The 19,379-nt window shown below is 41.6% G+C and overlaps 1 protein-coding gene across 4 annotated transcripts in view; it reads right to left on the bottom strand.

Annotated features, from left to right (window-relative positions):
- DPY19L3 (dpy-19 like C-mannosyltransferase 3) overlaps positions 1-19,093 on the bottom strand; it is a 72,762-nt gene extending 53,669 nt beyond the window's left edge. The window contains exons 1-3 of one of the 4 annotated variants that reach the window (XM_065925725.1): positions 18,854-19,093; positions 16,935-17,076; positions 13,553-13,686 (exon numbers count right to left, since the gene is read on the bottom strand). In XM_065925725.1, the coding sequence (XP_065781797.1) occupies positions 13,553-13,686; positions 16,935-17,037 (237 nt within the window). In that variant the 5' untranslated portion in view covers positions 17,038-17,076; positions 18,854-19,093. Of the gene's footprint in view, positions 1-13,552; positions 13,687-16,934; positions 17,077-17,491; positions 17,514-17,587; positions 17,609-18,459; positions 18,649-18,853 lie in introns of those variants that run through there. The other 3 variants (XM_065925726.1, XM_065925728.1, XM_065925727.1) reach the window with 3 other exon arrangements.
- Positions 19,094-19,379: the final 286 nt, after the last annotated feature.

Raw genomic sequence — 19,379 nt, 5'->3', positions numbered from 1 at the left:
AAGTCCGAAATGCCTATTGGACAAATGCAGGTGATCAAGTAGGTGGCTGAATATACAAGTCTGAGTTCAGGGGGATGTCTGAGCAGGGATGGACACTTGGGAGCTGGAAGCATAGAGATGGTGCGTGCTCAGTCATTTCAGTCATGCCCGACTCTTGGCAACACCATGGGCTACAGCCCGCCAGGCTCCTCTATCCCTGGAATTTCCCAGACAAGAATACTGGAGTGGGTTACCATTTTCTACCCCGGGGGATCTTTCCAACACAGGGATCCAACCTGTGTCTCCTGCACTGGCAGATTCTTGACCACTGAGCCACCTGGGAAGTCCATAGAGATGGTATTTAAAGCTACAGACAGACTGTTCTTAGCAGTTGAAGGTGGACAGAAAAATACAGGAGCTGATTCTTAGGGTTCTCCGCCAATTAAGAGGTCACTCGGGAGGCTGAAGAGTAGCCTGTAAAGGAGTCCAAGGAGCAGCTGGAGAGGCAGGAGGAAACCCGGGGGACTGTGTACTGGAGGCAAGAAAAGATGCTAATAGGTCAGGTAAAATGAGGACTGAGAAATGACCACTACAGTTAGTAAAGTAAGTGAAAGTCGCTCAGTCATGTTCGACTCTTTGCGACCCCATGGACTATACAGTTCATGGAACTCTCCAGGCCAGAATACCGGAGTGGGTAGCCTTTCCCTTCTCCAGGGGATCTTCCCAACTCAGGGATCGAATCCAGGTCTCCCACATTGCACTCAGATTAATTACCAGCTGAGCCACAAGGGAAGCACACAGTTAAGTAACCTGGGGGATATCCATGACTTTAGCCAGACCTTTTTAAGCACAGCATCATGGGTGAAGCCTGATTGGAATGGGTTTGAGAGAGAGAAGGGGAAGAGAGGAACACAGATGACCAGTCACCAAACTTTGCGGGGAATTTTGGTGTTAAGGTGAGCAGAAAAATTGGACAGTAAGTGCAAGAGGCGGGGAGGTAGAGTAGACTGTTCCTTCTAGGATGGGAGAAAGTGTGAGAGACAGAGAAGGAACTGCTAGAGCGATGTGGAGCAGCAGGAGACGGGGGCGAGGGTCTGGCACACACGGGCAGGAGTCGGCGAGTACATGTACAGGTCTGGGCAGTGTGGAGGGGAGGCAGGCGGGCCGTCTCTTTGGTTGGCTTCTCTGTTCTTAGTTGACAGAGCTCAGAACATGTTACCTCAAAATACGGCTCCTTGGCATACTGAAGGAAATGGACGGATGGCAGGTGCAGAATGGACTCTGACCTTTCGTTTCTCCCCAGAAGCCGTCATTAGGACTCTTGTGAGAGGTGGCTTCCCAGAGGAAAAGAACCTCTTATCTCTGAAGACGGATGGGGCTGAGAGAAGTCTGAATGGACAGGCCTTGCTCAGTGTCCCCACTGTACTACCCTGGGCTCACACACTATCACATTCTCCCATTACCTTCCATTCTTCATCAAATCCAGTACAAAAATGCAAAGGTCTGAGGATTTCTTTGGGTCATTTCATTATGGAGGTGTTTGTGTCTCGTAAAACTTGTATTAAACTTGTATGCTTTCCTCTTGTTAATCTCTTTTGCCAGCTCAATTTATGGGACTCCAGCCAGAGAGGCTAGGCGGTAGTAGGAAAAATAATTTCTTCCTTCCCTATATGGTGAGACAGGAAGCAGTGTCCCTAGCTGACAGTGAAGACTGGAGGGGGTCTGGTGAAGAAGAGGAGGGAAGAAAAGGCTGCAACAGTCACACAGGAGAGCTGTGTTCTAGGATCGCCAGGCAACACTTTTTAAAAGGGCATATATGAAGTCTTCCTTCCCTATTAATTTCAGTTTTTGACAAATGTAAAAATAAAATTATCGTGGCTTCTGTATATTTAGTTTTGGCATCAGCGTATTTAATCCCTGGTACATTCTGAACTTTCTTATTGCTTGTAACCACTTTTTAGATTCTTTTGGGGTGAACAGGTATATAGTTGCATCATCTGCCAATAACTCTATCTCCTCTTTCAGTAAGGGGCAGAGCAGCACAGCGCAAGATGCCTCAGCTCCAGGACCAGTGGACAAAGTTTGAATCCCAGCTCTTTCAAATATTAGTGGACGGCCTCAGGCGACTCATGTAACACTTCTGAACCTCATTTTTTCTTTTGTGAAAAAAAGAAAATAGAATCTACCAGGAGGAGATTTTAGGATTTAAGACTGTAACCTCTGTGTGATATGAGTGTGCTATATACATGTACGTATTTCCCCAGAAGCAATGGTTCAGTATTCTCTAACTCACAGTTCTCAATGACTTTATAGATCATAACCGGTGGAAATAAGGACTGTAGCTATATTCTGATCCTCAGGTTCGGTGTGTAATTCTTGATTTATAACAATATCTTGGAAATTTTCCTCTTTAGTGTTCTAGAATAGCTCAAATAGCAGTGGAATTTTTTAAGAGTTTGGCAGAATTTCTTCATAAAATCCACAGCATCTGGTATTTTGGGGGTGGGGGTTAGGTAGGTGTTTTTCAAGTTTTCTCTATCACACGTACAGAAATAATTATGTTTACTGGGGCCATTTTGGTAATTTATATTCTAGAAAATCATCCATGTTACCCACTCATCTAATGTGCATAAAATCAAACAAAATAGTATCATGTGGCTCTTTCTTATTTCATGGTCTTTATGGTTATTTCTCTTTGACCATATTTCATGATCTTTGTAATTTTTGGATATTTTCACTTCCTACCCCATCTGTATCTTTCTTTAGTTTCTTTAGTTTTCACTCCCCAAATAACCATTCATTTATGAACTGTTTTCCTACTTTTGAGGTGACAATTTCTCTTATTAATACTTTTATCCTTCCTTCTGTTGTGAGACTTCGTTAAGTGGAAAAATTCATTTATTTCATAATGAAAGTATTTACTTTCAAAAGTATAAACTTTCTTCTGAATACTTTCATTAATTCTGAAACATAGTTTTCAATATTTTCTAGATTTCATTTGTGATTTCTACAAATTCAGTTTTAATTACCTGTGGTCAAAGATTATTTTTAAAATTCAAGGTACTGATTTTTTTTTTTAATTAGTTATCTCCTATCTTTATTTAAATAAAGGGGATACTGTGACCTTTATGCCCAAAGTCAGGAACAAGCAAAGACTATGTGCTATCACACTGTGATTAGAGAATATCATAATTTTTGAATTTTTGGACCGAGATTTTCATTATGGTTTAATTTATCAATGTTTTAGTGAATGTTCTGTGGAAACTGGAGATGAGTGTATGTTATCTTTAGATATTATAGATTAGGTCTATCATATTCAATATTATATCTTTATATCCTTATTTTTAAAAATATTTATTTTGCTGTGCCAAGACTTAAAGGAAGCATGTGGGATCTAGTTCCCTGACCAGGGATCAAACTCAGGCCCTCTAGCATGGACTCCTAGCTACTGGACCACCAGGGAGGTTCCTCCTTACTTATTTTTGTCCACATGTTTTTCTATGATTGGGAAAGAATTAAAACTCAATACTAAGGTATTTCTATATTCTTCTTGCATCTCCAGTGGTTTTTGCTTTGTAAATATTTTGATTATTTGATACACAGCTAGTCCTATTTGTAGTTTGTATGTTTATCACTGAAACACTGTCCTTCTTTGCCTCAGTTCAGTTGCTCAGTTGTGTCTGACTCTTTGTAACTCCATGGACTGCAGCACGCCAGGCCTCCCTGTCCATCACCAACTCCCAGAGCTTATTCAAACTCATGTCCATAGAGTTGGTGATGCCATCCAACCATCTCATCCTCTGTCATCCCCTTCTCCTGCCTTCAATCTTACCCAGCATCAGGATCTTTTCCAATGGGTCAGTTCTTCCCATTAGGTGGCCAAAGAACTGGAGCTTCAGCTTCAGCATCAGTCTTTCCAATGAATAGTTAGGACTGATTTCCTTTAGAATGGACTGGTTGGATCTCCTTGCAGTCCAAGGGACTCTCAAGAGTCTTCTCCAACACCACAGTTCAAAAGCACCAATTCTTCGGTGTTCAGTTTTCTTTATGGTCCAACTCTCACATCCCACTTAAAGCTCAACATTCAGAAAACGAAGATCCTGGTATCCAGTCCCATCACTTCATGGCAAATAGATGGGAAACAGTGGAAACAGTGGCGGACTTTATTTTTCTGGGTTCCAAAATCACTGTGGATGGTGATTGCAGCCATGAAATTAAAAGATGCTTACTCCTTGGAAGAAAAGTTATGACTAACCTAGACAGCATATTAAAAAGCAGAGACATTACTTTGCCAACAAAGGTCCATCTAGTCAAGGCTATGGTTTTTCTAGTAGTCATGTATGGATGTGAGAGTTGGACTATAAAGAAAGCTGAGCACCAAAGAATTGATGCTTTTGAACTGTGGTGTTGGAGAAGACTCTTGAGAGTCCCTTGGACTGCAAGGAGATCCAACCAGTCCATCCTAAAGGAGATCAGTCTTGGGTGTTCATTGGAAGGACTGATGCTGAAGCTGAAACTCCAATACTTTGGCCACCTCATGCGAAGAGCTGACTCACTTGAAAAGACCCTGATGCTGGGAAAGATTGAGGGCAGTAGCAGAAGGGGATGACAGAGGATGAGATGGTTGGATGGTATCACCGACACAATGGACAAGGGTTTGGGTGAACTCCGGGAGTTGGTGATGGACAGGGAGGCCTGGCGTGCTGCAATTCATGGGGTCGCAAAGAGTTGGACATGACTGAGCGACTGAACTGAACTGACTAGACGGACCTTTGTCGGCAAATAACATCTCTGCTTTTTAATATGCTGTCTAGGTTGGTCATAGCTTTTCTACCAAGGAGCAAGTGTCTTTTAATTTCATGGCTGCACTCACCATCTGCAGTGATTTTGGAGCCCCACAAAATTAAGTGTTTTACTTTTTCCATTGTTTCCCCATCTATTTGCCATGATGGGACCAGATGCCCTGATCTTCGTTTTTTGAATGCTGAGTTTTAAGCCAGGTTTTTCACTTTCAATTTCATCAAGAAGCTCTTCAGTTCCTCTTCACTTTCTGCCATAAGGGTGGTGTCATCTGCATATGAAGTTATTGATATTTCTCCTGGCAAACTTGAATCCAGTTTGTGCTTCATCCAGTCTGGCATTTCGCATGATGTACTCTGCACATAGTTAAATAAGCAGGGTGACAATATACAGCCTTGATATAGTCCTTTCCCAATTTGGAACCAGCCTCTTTTTCCATGTCCGGTTTTAACTGCTGCTTCTTTACCTGGATACAGATTTCTCAGGAGGCAGGTAAGGTGGTCTGGTATTCCCATCTGTTGAAGAATTTTCCAGTTTGTTGTGATCTACACAGTCAAAGGCTTTGGTGTATTCAATAAAGCATATGTTTCTCTGGAACTCTCTTGTTTTTTCAATGATCCAACAGATGTTGGCAATTTGATCTCTGGTTCCTCTGCATTTTCTAAATCCAGTTTGTACATCTGCAAGTTCTTGGTTCACGTACTGTTGAGGCCTTGGTTGGAGAATTCTGAGCATTACTTTGCTAGTGTGTGAGATGAGTGCAATTGTGTGGTGGATGAACATTCTCTGGCATTGCCTTTCTTTGGGATTGGAATGATAACTGACCTTTTTCAGTCCTCTGGCCACTGCTGAATTTTCCAAATTTGCTGGCGTATTGACTGCAGCACTTTCACAGAATCATCTTTTAGGACTTGAAATAGCTCAGCTGGAATTCCATCACCTCCACTAGCTTTGTTCGCAGTTTTGCTTCCTAAGGCCCACTTGACTTCACACTCCAGGATGTCTGGCTCAAGGTGAGTGACCACACCATCGGGATTATCTGGGTCATTAAGATCTTTTTTGTATGGTTCTTTTGTGTATTCTTGCCACCTTTTCTTAGTATCTTCTGCTCCTGTTAGGTCCATATCATTTCTGTCTTTTATTGTGCCCATCTTTGTATGAAATCTTCCCTTGGGATCTCTAATTTTCTTGAAGAGCTCTCTAGTCTTCCCCATTCTATTATTTTCCTCTATTTCTTTGCATTGATCACTGAAGAAGGCTTTCTTATCACACCTTGCTATTCTTTGGAAATCTGCATTCAGATGGGCATATCTTTCCTTCCCCTTTGCCTTTAGCTTCTCTTCTCAGCTATTTGTAAGCCCTCCTCAGACAACCATTTTGCCTTTTTGCATTTCTTTTTCTTGGGGACGATCTTGATCACTGCCTCCTGTACAATATCCATTGTTCTTCGAGCACTTTGTCTATCAGATCTAACCCCTTGAATCTATTTGTCACTTCCACTGTATAATCAATCGTAAGGGATTTGATTTAGGTCATACCACATTGACCTTCTTTGCTTCACTTAATACAATTTTCTGTCTGAGATTTTCCTTCCCCCTTTTGCATTTATTAAGTCTTTATCCATACTTTTGGTTTAATCCAAGTAACTTTGTTCTGGGAGGATCTTATGCATGATATGATGTGATTTGGATTTTGCTTTATGATCCAGAATTTTTATTAGGTGAACTTAAAACCCATTGACATTTATTTAAACAAAAACATTTGGAAATATTTATGTTAATACATTTTGTGTCATGCTTTTTGCTGCTTTTTAGAACAAATCCTTCGCTACATGATCTGTCTGCTTGTTTCTATGTGTGTGTGTGTGTGGTTCCATGTGTGTACATGTTTCTTTAACTTGGAAGGTTTATGTTTTTGTTCTAGGGGTTACCTTTCTTTATAACCTCAGAGGATAACTTCTTTACCTCTGTGGATAGCATCTACTGACTTCCTATAAGGAGTAATGACAATCTTATTATGAAATTCATAGTTCTCCTCTGCCAACTATTTGATAATATTTTTCTTGGAATGTTCTTTTATATACTGTGTGTCTGTTTCTGGACATGATTTTTAGTTGAAAGTTTTTGAATTCTAGCTATAAAAGATAAATTAGGATACCTCCACCATCTTTTACCTTCTCTTTCCAATTCCTCTTCTAACTTGTGCTATTATGTTATTACTACACTGTGGTGTGTTACTATAATAACATTATTACATGTTATTACATTGTTTATGGGCTTCCCTGGTGGTTCAGCTGGTAAAGAATCCACCTGCAGTGCGGTAGACCTGAGTTCAATCCCTTGGTTGGGAAGATCCCCTGGAGAAGGAAACGGCTCCGCACTCCAGTATTCCGGTCTGGAGAAATCCATGGATTGTATAGTTCATGGGGTCACAGAGTTGGACATGACTGAGCGATTTTCAATTCATTCACATTGTTCACATATGTTTTGTTCTGTAACTATTTATTCTTAGTCCTAGAGTTAACTAAATTTGAACTTCACTGACAAGTTTTCTACCACTGTTTTGCCTTTTATCTCTTGACAGGATAAAGTTTTTCTTCTATCCATTTCTCCAAGTGCTGTTAAAAATACATATTTTTCAGAGTCAAAAAAATCTATATGGTGCTTTATATATGATGGAGTAATTGGGTTAAAACATGTAAATCACTTTCTTAGACATCATTCGTGGTCTTGGAGCACTCGATGTTACTATGGAAAACTTGGAAGCCAGGTTGACCTTTGTCTCCTCTTATCTTTTTGTCTGGATGATCAAAAGTTGTTTACCACTCAAGTACAGCAATAACTACAACTTGCTAATGACTTTTCTAGGCCAAATCTTCCTGGGACCCACTGTGCCTATTCAATTTGTAGATTCAAGTCTTCTTTTATTTTTGGAAAGTTTTCTTGAATTACATTTAAACTTTTTTTCTTTTCCTGTTTCACGGTTTTGGTTCCTTTGGGACACAAATTATGCAGTCTTGCTGCTGTTTTTCTCAGCTGTCACTTCTCTTTAATATTTTAACTTTACTAATTTTATTTTTTTTAATCAGTCCTGTCCAACACTTCTCTTTCTGTGCTTTCTGCAGGTTCTGGCCTACCATAGTCATGATTTCTATCTATTATATCTTTAAATATTCTATTTATTGACTAAGATCTGTCAGCTCAAGTTTCATTTCCTTTTGTCATCTTCCTACTTCTCTTTAAAGATGGTATATTCCTTGCTATATTCCTACTCTGAATTCACCTTCTACAGTGGCAAACACTGTTATTATGTTTGCTTTTCCTTGTGACATGATTGGCCAGAATCTTCTTGTCTCTGCTGTAAAAGTTTTCTGATGACTATTCTTCATGTATCGTTTATTCTTGTTTTTCTCTTCCCTTTTTTCTTGCAGTATCATTGTACAGATCCTGTATTAGCTCCTTTTTGAGTATTAACTCATTTCTGAATATGGCAAGTTCTTACCCAATCAGCTACACGTTGGAAGTTCATGCAGGGGAGAGGCCTGGGCCATAACTTAGGCCTGCAAGAATTTTTCTGGTGCTTCAGAGTGGATTACAGAGTGAGGTTTTAGTCTTTTCCTCATTTTAGTCAACAGAGATTGGCAGCTTTGGGGCTGTTGAAAATGCAAGTTTTCTTTCTTTATCCTGGTCTTCTTGACTTTCAAAAAAATGGCATGTTTCTGTGATGCCTTTCAGCCTGTCTATCTTGTTTCTCTTTCACATCAGAGTATCTCTAGGAAAGCTTCTGCCATTGCTCCTTACATCCAGTCCCATTAGCCACCACACCCCCCAACCCAGGATATGCCAGTGACTTTGGAGGACTAAACTTTGGCAGGTTTTTCCAAAATCTGCAGCTTTGAGATTCCTCTCTCAGCATCTTTCTACACTCCTAGGAGTTTCACTAGATTTGGCAGCCCTTCCTCGTATACTGTGATTCCAGATTACAGGACTCTTTAGCTTCATCAAAGAAGGAATTTGACTATTTTTCATTTCTCTCAATTGCTCTGAAGTAATTCTAAAAAAAAGTAAGAGAACTGACATCTTTATTCTGCCACTTTAAAATGAGAAGTAAGCAATTTTAGGGGTCTAACCACACAGTCAGAAACAATCTACCCCAAACTGGGGAGCAAGGAAACAGTGAAATGACCAAGGGTATAAAAATGTCAAAAAGATTAAATTATATAGCTATCATTATTTACATAATAATTGTTTGTGAAAATATACAATTGTATATTGAAAAGCATATGATGATGATAAAAACTACCTATATTGAAGTCATAAGTAAGTAAAATACATATACACATACAGGATGAAGAAGAATGGAAGGGAAAATGAAAACTGTCTTCTGTTAAAGGCAATGAATACCGAGCAATGTTTTTCACTGAAAAAGTATTTGTTGTTATCACAGTATAGTTTGTGCAGTTAAAAAAAAAACATGTTCAAAAAACAAAAACCAACAAGACCACACAGATATTTACTTTAGCACCTACTAAACACAAATTATTAAAAACACAATTAACAGCTTCCCACTTGCCATTGCTAACCACGCCCTAACCTTGAAGGCAAGCTCCGAAGGCTGCACCCTTCGGCTCTAGTTCCAACCAGATTCTTTGCAGCAGTCAGTGGCCCCCTGGCTACACCACTCCCTCACCCCTAGAGGCTGGCCCTGCTCCAAAAGAGCATTGTCTACTCAGCACTGATGATGTGTGGGTCACTGCGAGGGGAGCACAGCAAGTAGGAGTACGGGCTTTAAATTCTCTTAGTTTGTTTTGTTTATAGTACAGAGCAGAAAAAACAAAAACAAAAACGGTTGCATTTAAAGGACAAGTTAGAGTTAAAATAGCTCGGGCTTTGAAAACAGCCAGATTAAATAAAATAGGTGTAAAATGCACCTAAAACAGGGTCAAGCACATAGCAGACATTCAGTTAAGGTTATCTGAAAAAAGCTCTTATACTCTGAAAATGACTTTTTAATTAAAAAAATAATGGTAGGAAAGGATACTACATACACATTTTCTAGGACCATTTAAACCAACATTTTCTCCTTTTCAGCGCTCCAGTTTCTGTTCCAGAGTTTCCCACACATTAAATACTAACATTGCTGTGACTATTTAAAAAAATTACTTTGAATGCATAAACTGAATGTGTGATTAGTCTACTTTATTAGCAATATCTGTACTCTGAATAATTACAACTAATTCAAGGTGTTCAAAAGATCAAAGTATTTTCATAAAAAAGTAGTCTAGTAATTTTGATAAGTTATAACTCACAAATAAAAAAGAGGAAAACAGATTTACATGTCTCAAATGTTTCCATAATCCTCCAAGATGAATGTGATGAAAAGGAGTAAATCTAGGTATAAACTCTGAAAATGAGCTTCTCCTTTGGCTAAGTAAATCACTGATCAGTAATGGCTAGAATTGTCATTGGTTTATTCACAGAAAATGTATACATATTTGAAAATTTCAATTTAAGTAAAATTTAAAATTCAGTTCCTCTGTTGCACTAGCCACATTTCCAGTGTCCAATCGCCACACCTGGCTGGCAGCTACTGTACTGGGCAGTGAGGTTTAGATCATTTCCTTCAGTGTGGAGTTCTGGAGATCACTGGGTTTAGATGGTTCAGAGATGAAAAATAAAGCAAAGCCTGTAATCTGGTTTGAGAGATGAATTACATCATCTGAGGACTCCTCTTGTGACATAGGGGGGAAAAGAGAGAGAGGTTGAATAGAGAGAGAGAGAAAAAAATGCATCCAGACTCTGGCTCAATTTTAAGCTTGAGGGGCTGGGGGTGTTGGTGATGGGAGAGAGGGGGAAACCTGTGAGAGGATGGGCCTCTTTCACGGCTTCTCCCAGATGCCATCTGAGGCACAGCCAGAATCTAGCGTAGGGTCTCTTGCTTTTCTCACTCTACATACTCCCCAAACAATCTTGCCCACACAGCCACAAGCTGGTAACAGGAAAGTGTCTGTTTCCAACACAGATGGAATTCTTGCCTTCAGGTCCATACCCAGCTTCCTTTACTCTAGGTCTTTACTTGGATTGTTTTGAAAGTGACTCACAGTGTATCCAAACTCCAACTTGTCATTTCTTGCCTTACTGACTCCTATACAATAAAGACTTGGTTGCCCTTTCTCCCCCTTCCTGGGGGCAGCCAACGAACCCCTGAACCTCCCTGGGACAAGAGTATCTTTGTTATTCAAGGTGGGCTCCTTGGCCCACATCTGATAGCTTGTGTTAACAAGTGACTCAGGGGGGACCCCTAGACAGTTTTCGCTAAGGAGATGATTCACGATGGGAGCTGGTCAAGCCAGAAAGTCCAGCCATGTCATCAGAGGGTTGGGGCACTGAGCCAGCAGATATCAGACCAACATCTGGGGAGTGAAGAGGGGCTGGAGATTGAGTTCGACTTTGTGGTCAATTATTTAATTAATAATGCATACATAATGAAACCTCAGTAAAAACTCCCAACACCAGAGCTCAGGTAAGTTTTGCCAGCTGGCAATACCCTACACATTGCTGCACGCTAACATGACAGTCCGGAGAAGGCAATGGCACCCCACCCCAGTCCTCTTGCCTGGAAAATCCCATGGACAGAGGAGCCTGGTGGGCTGCAGTCCATGGGGTTGCGAAGAGTCGGACACGACTGAGCGACTTCACTTTCATGCATTGGAGAAGGAAATGGCAACCCACTCCACGGTTCTTGCCTGGAGAATCCCAGGGACGGTGGAGCCTGGTGGGCCGCCGTCTATGGGGTCGCAGAGAGTTGGACACGACTGAAGCGACTTAGCAGCAGCAGCGGCAACGTGACAGTCATGTCCTGACTCTGGGAGATGGGGCAATGGAGACTCTGAGTGTGGGGTTCTCCCAGGCCAGCTGGATGTACCTCTCCCTTGGGCTGGTTCTGATGCGTATCCTAGTTCTATAATAAAATTGTAATGATAAGTATAGAGCTTCCCCGAGTTCTGAGTCATTTGAGTGAATGTATGGCCTGTTGGTCAGAAGTGAGAGTAGCTGGGGGACCCCCAAAGTTGTGACTGGTGTCTGAAGTGAGGGGCGTTTTGGGGAGGACTGTGCCATCAACCGTGAAGAGTGGCTTAACTCCAGGTGGCTGGCCAGGTGTTACTGTCCCCTCCAGACCTTCTCTCTCATGGGGTTCATTATCACAGTGAATGAGATCCACCCATCTGTCCTTCTGCTAATAGGGGAAAGGGCATCACTGATGATTCTTTCTCCTCAATCGTCCTCCACACAAACGATCAATCATGACATCCTTCTGACTCTGTCTCTGTCCATGTCTCTCCAATTCCTGCCCAGCCTACAAAGCCCTACATGACCTGGCCTTCTCCTCAGGCTTCTTGATGAGGGGGTATATTAGTAAGGTCACTTATCAGCTTTAAATTAAAGAACTAAACTTACATTTTAAAATTACATCATCTCTTTCACCTGGTACCTTGCTATCCAGCTCCTAGCATTTAATTTTGGCATTATGCCCACAAAGGGGAAATTCCCTGCTTTATTCAAAATACTTGTGTTAAATAAGTTTTAAATTTCTTATCTCCAGGGAATCTATTTACAGGTACTCCATTTTAAAAAGACAAAGGTGGGTAAAATTTTTCTTGACAAGAAAAACTACCAAGTGTCATTGAAGGATAAGGATTATTATTCTTTGGTACGATCATTTGTAAAAAGATACATACATAGATGCTTGCTATACCAATAAAGTAACATGACAGGTTTAAAAAAATAAACATACTAGACATTATTCATAAAAATAAAACTTGTCATTCAAAGTAGTCTCCTTTGGAGACTCATTCCAATAACAGAACTGAAGCTCCAAATACTTTGGAAAACACTGGACAGTCCTTATATTCTGTATAGATGCTTTTGAATATTCTCACAGACAATAAACTTTGCTTGTGAAAATCAATTTTACCTTCATAACCAACTAATCATTAGAAGTCATGGTGGGAAATAAGGTCAAAGATCATGACATTTTTGGATGAAAAGCAAGCTATATTTGGATGAAAAACACTGGCAACGTGTAAGTTTCCTTTTAGGTGATATACTTGCTCTGAACCAAAGCCAAATTGAACGATGTATAGAAATGTTTAGAGAGAGAGAAAAACAACAAGAAAACTGGTGTTTAAAGAATCACAGACCCTCCTGAAAAATCTGATGACATTTATAGCTTCCCGCAATCTTTTGCATATACTTTTAGAGAGGTATACCACATCAAGGTCATCTATGGAGCCAGATTAAAACTCCTTGGTTTAGAACAGTTGCTTTGGCTTTCTTCCCCTCACCCCCCGCTTTTTTTTTTTTTTTTTACTATACCCAACAGAAAAAAATTATACTGTAACCCATTTTGTATATACATACATATAGTTAAAATAAGTTTCACAAATAATTACCAACCTTACTATGTGACCATATTCTCTTCTATCTAATTTCATTAAGAAAAGTGTTATTCATGACCTACTACACCAATTTCACTATCTACAGTTTGAAAAATACTGGTTTAGAGTAACTGATACGTAACTGGAATAAGTTAATGAAAATGGGAAAACTCATTTGACATAAAACTTCTGATGTTATTAACAAAAGTCATTTTACTCTGCATCCAAGCAAAAGAGCCTGAATTCTTTATGGCAAAATGAAACTGTCTTGGTCATACATCTAAATGGCTAACTACTACTGGAGATATTGATGGGTAAATCATACAATGTTCATACCTTAATATTAGAAAACCACAAATCATTCTCATGTAAAGTGGCCAGGTAGACAGATGTAAGAAGCCCAATGCACAGGGCAACAGTTCCGCCAATTGTAAATGACAGAATCTTCCATAATCTTCTATTGGTACAACCTTATAGAAAAAATAAAACAGATGAAAAACCAAATCAGTAAAGGATTTAGCAGTTAATAGTTCTTTTTCAGATTGTCAAGCATGCTAAGTTCCAGCTGCCTGTATTAGAGTTTTCCCTGTCCCCAGCAGACAGATAGGGGCTCCTTTCTGTGATTCCACAGATCTTTCTTTCTATACTTTTATCATAGCTTTTCCCACCACTGTATCTAACTGTTCATTTGTCCATTTTGCCAACTAGAATGTGAACTTTGTGAAGACAAGCACACTATCTTATTCACCTTAAAACCTAGGACCCATGTTTGACTTAGTTTAGCTACTGTTTCTTAAATGGAAGAATAAATGTGTTATAGTTAAAATATAAACAGCCTTTTAAATGATCTACTTAAACTGTATGGTTTATTCATTAAAAGCTACCCCAAAATTTGATTAAAATTTTAAAATCCATATAAAAAATCCATCATTCTAAAGTTAAAGGGCATATAAACGAGGAAACATATTTTTATAGTACATATGAGAAAGGTTAAGTATTCTTAATATAGTATTTAGTTCATTTCAGTCAATGTAGTATACTTTCAAGGTAGAACAATGAATATTCCAGTAGGAAATTGATTAAGGATGTGAATAGGCAATGCACAAAAGAAAAAATGGCCAATAAAATTAATAGAAAAAAAAAGGTTAGTATTAAAGAAATGGAAATCAAAACAAAGAGCTATAACTTTACAATACTGGCTAATTTGATAGCTTAAAAATGTTTAGCATTCTGTTTTGGTATGTACACAACACACACAAAAAAGACATTTTAAAAACAATGCTGGTGTTAGAATAAATTGATACCTTTCTGCAATGCAACATGGCAATAGGCAATAAAAGCCACTGACATGCTTACCCTATCTGACCAATAATTCTAAATCTAGGCATACACCCTAAATAAACAGTTTTAAACAAAACATTTGGCCACGAGGATATTTATCACAGTTCAGTTTGTATAGGTAAAAGGTTAAAAGTCATCTAAATATTAAATAAGAAATTAGTTAAAGAAATTATGCTATAGTTACACAGTGACTACACACTGACAAAATTTTAAAAATACACTGACTGATGTATGTTCATATATATCATAATAAGAAAAAGACAGCAAATTACACAACAGCATGTAGGATCTCAATTTTGCAAAATCACATCTGAATGCTTGTAGGTATATATGTACAGGGAACAACATGCAGATTGTGAGATAATCAAAGGGCCATAAGTGGCAATCTCAGGATGAGTAGGTTTCTGGGAATATCTGTTCCTACCTTTTTGCTTTTGTTTTTTTCTGAGATAAATACTGCTTTGGTAGAATTAACAATTCTCAAAGCTATGTTTTAATTTAATGTTAGGGAAACTAAAATGGAGGAAATCTTGTTCAGGCTTCAGAAGCAGGAGAGCAGGTCTCTGACCTGCTCTGACCTTCCTGGCCACTGCCTGCATTCTGTGCCTGCCTGCAAGCACAGCAGGTCAGGGGGCACTTGTGTCAATGTATGACAAAACCCACTGAAATGTTGTGAAGTAATTGGCCTCCAACTAATAAAATAAAATTAAAAAAAAAAAAAAAAAAAAAAAGAACAGGAGTGCGTCCTGAAATTTTTGGGGCCCTGGAGGTCTGGCCAGTCCCCCAGGGTCTAAGATGTCTTGTGACTCACAAGGTGAAACAAACAGCATTATAAAAGTTAAAGAAAAACCAGAGTTGCATTTTTGTGTGCAAACTGATGATGGTATCAGTTTGTGGCCTGGGATTATAAATGAAAGTGAAAAGTCAAAGTGAAAGTCGCTCAGTTGTGTCCGACTCTTTGTGACCCCATGGGCTGTATAATCCATGGAATTCTCCAGGCCAGAACACTGGAGTGGGTAGCTTTTCCCTTCTCCAGGGGATCTTCCCAACCCAGGGATCGAACCCAGGACTCCAGCATTGCAGGTAGATTCTTTACCAGCTGAGGACCAGGGAAGGCCAAGAATACTGGAGTGGATAGCCTATCCCTTCTCCAGGGGATCTTCCCAACTCAGGAATCGAACCAGGTTCTCTTGCATTGCAGGCGGATTCTCTGCCAAGTGAGCTATGAGGGAAGCCCCGGAATTAAAAGTGGGAGTTCTCCAAACTGCAGTCTCAAATCTTGCCTGTTGGGTGGACACACCACCCAGGATCCTTCCCCAACCGAGAGTCCAGATTTGCTATTAAGGAGGGACTGCCTAGCACTGTTTAAGTCTGGATGTTGGTCAGCCCAATTTGGTGATGTAGGTGCTGTTACTTTTCTCTATTGTTTCCATTTACCTTCTTTTAATGACTGTATATTGAAATTAAGTCAAATAATCCTCTATTAAATGCTGAAATTGTTTATTGTGTGTGACAAGTGTTTTCTTTTGATAACGAATCCTTCTAACCTAAAATGAAAGTAAAACTTTTGGCAAAAATTTAAAAGGACAAACTTGAACCTGTATTTTGTATAAGACTTTTAGAGAGTACTCTGCATTATTTCAATTTGCTAACAGCCGAGTGGCATGACTGCTCAACACAGATTGTTTACTTTATAAAACTGCTCCCCCAAATTATTTTACTAGCTCTAGCTGCAGTCGACATAAACTCAGTCATATCCAAAATGGCTGATGGACATGGACTTTTTCATGACTACTTTTAAAAATCCTGACATGCTTAGTCTAAGAAAGCAATTCAGGAAGCAAAAGGTTGGCAATTAATGCCATTTGATGCAAGGCTTAGCAGAAGTCTTCAACATTGTATAAACAATTTACCAAATTCTGACCACTTCCCTCCCCACCCCACAAAAGGCAAAGAAAAAATATTCAGGAATTTGACTGAAAATAAAAAAAATGTTTTGATTCATCTTTCAATACTTTAAAGAATTGAGAAACTCACCCAAGGTAAGGCTGTCTACTGTAAGCAGCATACACAAACCAGAAAAATAAGAACTAGACTAAAATTTAAACAGTGGGGAAAAGTATTACCCTGAAAGTCAAAAGATCAGGTTGGCATAATCATACTGAACAGACACCTGAGAAGCAAAGAATTCTAAGCATAACTGTAAAATGAATATTATTAGATTGCAATCAAATCATCTGTAGAAGCCTCAGGGTAGTAGAACAAGTTTCTTCAACTATTAGGTCTCTCCAAATTTTGTTCCTGTTGGAGAGTGATTATTTAAATATGCAGACAAAAAAAAAAAATCCAAAATGCTGCTTTAGTTTAAATCACATACTAGATGGCAATTTATCTTCCAACTTCACATTTTCTTCTTGTGCCGTGTAATCCTCAGAAACTTCTGCGGTTTGTATTCCTTTTCTTTGCCTGATGGATATCATGGTGTCAAAGACTCACATGCATTGTTCTTCCAACCACTCCTACAAACAACACAGAAGTAAAGCGCCAGCCATGTGTGAGTACCCTCTCTAGCAAACACACCCTAGTGCTCATCTGTGTTTTAGAGACTTCACCTGAGCCATTTTCCCATGCTTACCATGCCCTCCCATTTTCCCATCCAAACCTTAACAAGCATTCAAAGCTACTCTCAAGACACAACACAAATATTTCTTTCACACAACCACATTTATAAAGTGCCTGTTCTATGGCAGGCACTGCCAAGAGTTAGGAATACAGGTGAGCATCACAGACAAACCCCTGCCCTTCTTCCAGGAAGCCTTCTTTTCCTGGGATGCACCAACCCCTACTGATCCTTCCCCTTCCAGAGTTACAGCAGTCATTATGCAATGTGTCACATAATTAGGTAGATTCCTATCATTTTCTATAGTACAGTACCATGGAAATGGTATTAAGTAGAATCTGTTGATTGTTGATAGCCTGATTTTGAAGAACTGAAATACTGTTTTGTCTCAGGCATCTGGATTTTGATACCTGTGTTCCTTCAAACAATCCACTCTGGAAGCTTTAGGACTATGTCTGGGCGGTGATGGCAGCGGGGGTGTGCCAATCAGGGCAGCTGCTCCGCCAGGGAGCAACAGTGGGAGTGCCAGCAGGGAGCAGGAGCCGGGTTTGGAAGCAGCAAGTGGGAGGCGGGGGAGTGCTGGCAGTGAGTAAGCTGGCTACCGTCCCCCAGAACATCTTGCGTCACTCCTCCGACGAATGAACAGCCTTAACTAATTATCAACTATGACCGGCCGCCGGACAGGACTGTTGGGGCAGTTTATTAATTCCTAAAAGTAAACAAGTTGCTCTATTGAAAAGAACACATCATCCAACATTATGCAATATATTCATTCATTCATTCATTGAAACAAGCAAAAAAACCTGAGAGGCAAAACAGACCTCGGGGCAAACACGGAAAATGGAGAATCTGGAGCAACGAAACAGAAAAGGAGTGTCGGCAAAGTCGTACCTCCAGAGATGAGCTTATCCCCAAGTTACCTCATCCTAGAGTCATGCTCAGAAAGAGGCTCCGAGCGGAGTTGTAAAAAAATCCCACAACTGATACACTGTAACATGTTAGGACATACGGCAACAAATATTTAAGTGTCAACTATGTGTGATAATTGCATGAACCCGTGGTACAAAAGTTTCCCCACCAAACTACAAGCTACGGTATCTTAATGTTTGAAATGGGAAATGACAGCGTTGCTTTTTTTCCTCCATTGCTTAGGAGGACCAGCGCGCGTACTGGGCATTCGGGGCGCTGCAGGGCACGTTGTTCAGCTCACCTCCGTACCCCAACCCTACGGCACCGCCGGTCCCCGCCGGCCGGAGAAGTTCAGTAACTCGCCTGGACTCACCCAGAAGTGGCTTGGCCGCCGAGGCCGGAGACCACCCGGGCCCTCCCTCCGCCCGCGTGGCCAAAGCGAGAAGTCGCCCGAGAAGGCGCCCCGCCCTCGGCAAACTTGCTCTCTCCAGAGTTGCTGCCCCCGGCCCCGCACGTCGGGTGGACAGGGGGCGACCCGTCCCAAATCGGGTGCCCCAAGACGCCACGAGGGGCGGGGCCGCGCCCCCAGACTGCGCGACGGAAACGGGGCGGCCAGTGGGCTTTCGCTCTTTGCTGCTGATCCGGCCGAACACCACCAGGCAAAGGCGCAGCGCCACCCACCCACCCGCCGGACAGTCCCGAACCGCCGAAGCCTGGCGCCCAAGCGTCCGTTCGCGCTGCCCACGGCCCGACACGCAACCACAAACCTGCAGCCTCAGCCGTCCTCGCGCGCGGCTCGGGACCAGGAAGGCAGGCTGCGGGCCGGCCGGGGGCGCCGAGGGTCGCGGGTGCGGGGCCTCACCACGGCCTGCAACGCGCCGGGGGGGTACGGCCTGGACCCCGCCGCCGCGGAGCCTTGTGCAGCACCCTGGAAATGGGGGGCTGGGGGGCGTCTGCCGCCCCGGGGAGGGGGCGCGCCGGGGAGGCCGGGCCACTGCGGCCGCGCCCATAGGTCCCGGGAGCCGTCCGTCAGCGCGGGCCCCCGCCCCCTCCGGGGACGCCCCGCCCCGTCTCGTGCGGCGCGGGCCGGAAGGAAGCAGCGCACTTCCGGTCTCCAGAACGTCCCAGCCTGGGGGTGCAGCTACCTCCGGGGCACCCGGGACTTCGGGAAGAGAACTGATCTCGTGCTGCAGACCGCAGGGCCGGAGGCCACCTTCGGCCACGCAGACGCCCGCCACCCCCGGACCAGAGCGAGGGGTGGGGCTTGGGCAAAGAGGGCCGAGCTGCGAGGAA

The sequence above is a fragment of the Muntiacus reevesi genome, chromosome 2 (genome assembly GCF_963930625.1).
Source record: "Muntiacus reevesi chromosome 2, mMunRee1.1, whole genome shotgun sequence".
Lineage (NCBI taxonomy): Eukaryota > Metazoa > Chordata > Mammalia > Artiodactyla > Cervidae > Muntiacus > Muntiacus reevesi.
The sequence above is the reverse complement of the archived record's forward strand: the minus strand, read 5'-3'. Positions and strand labels throughout refer to the sequence as shown.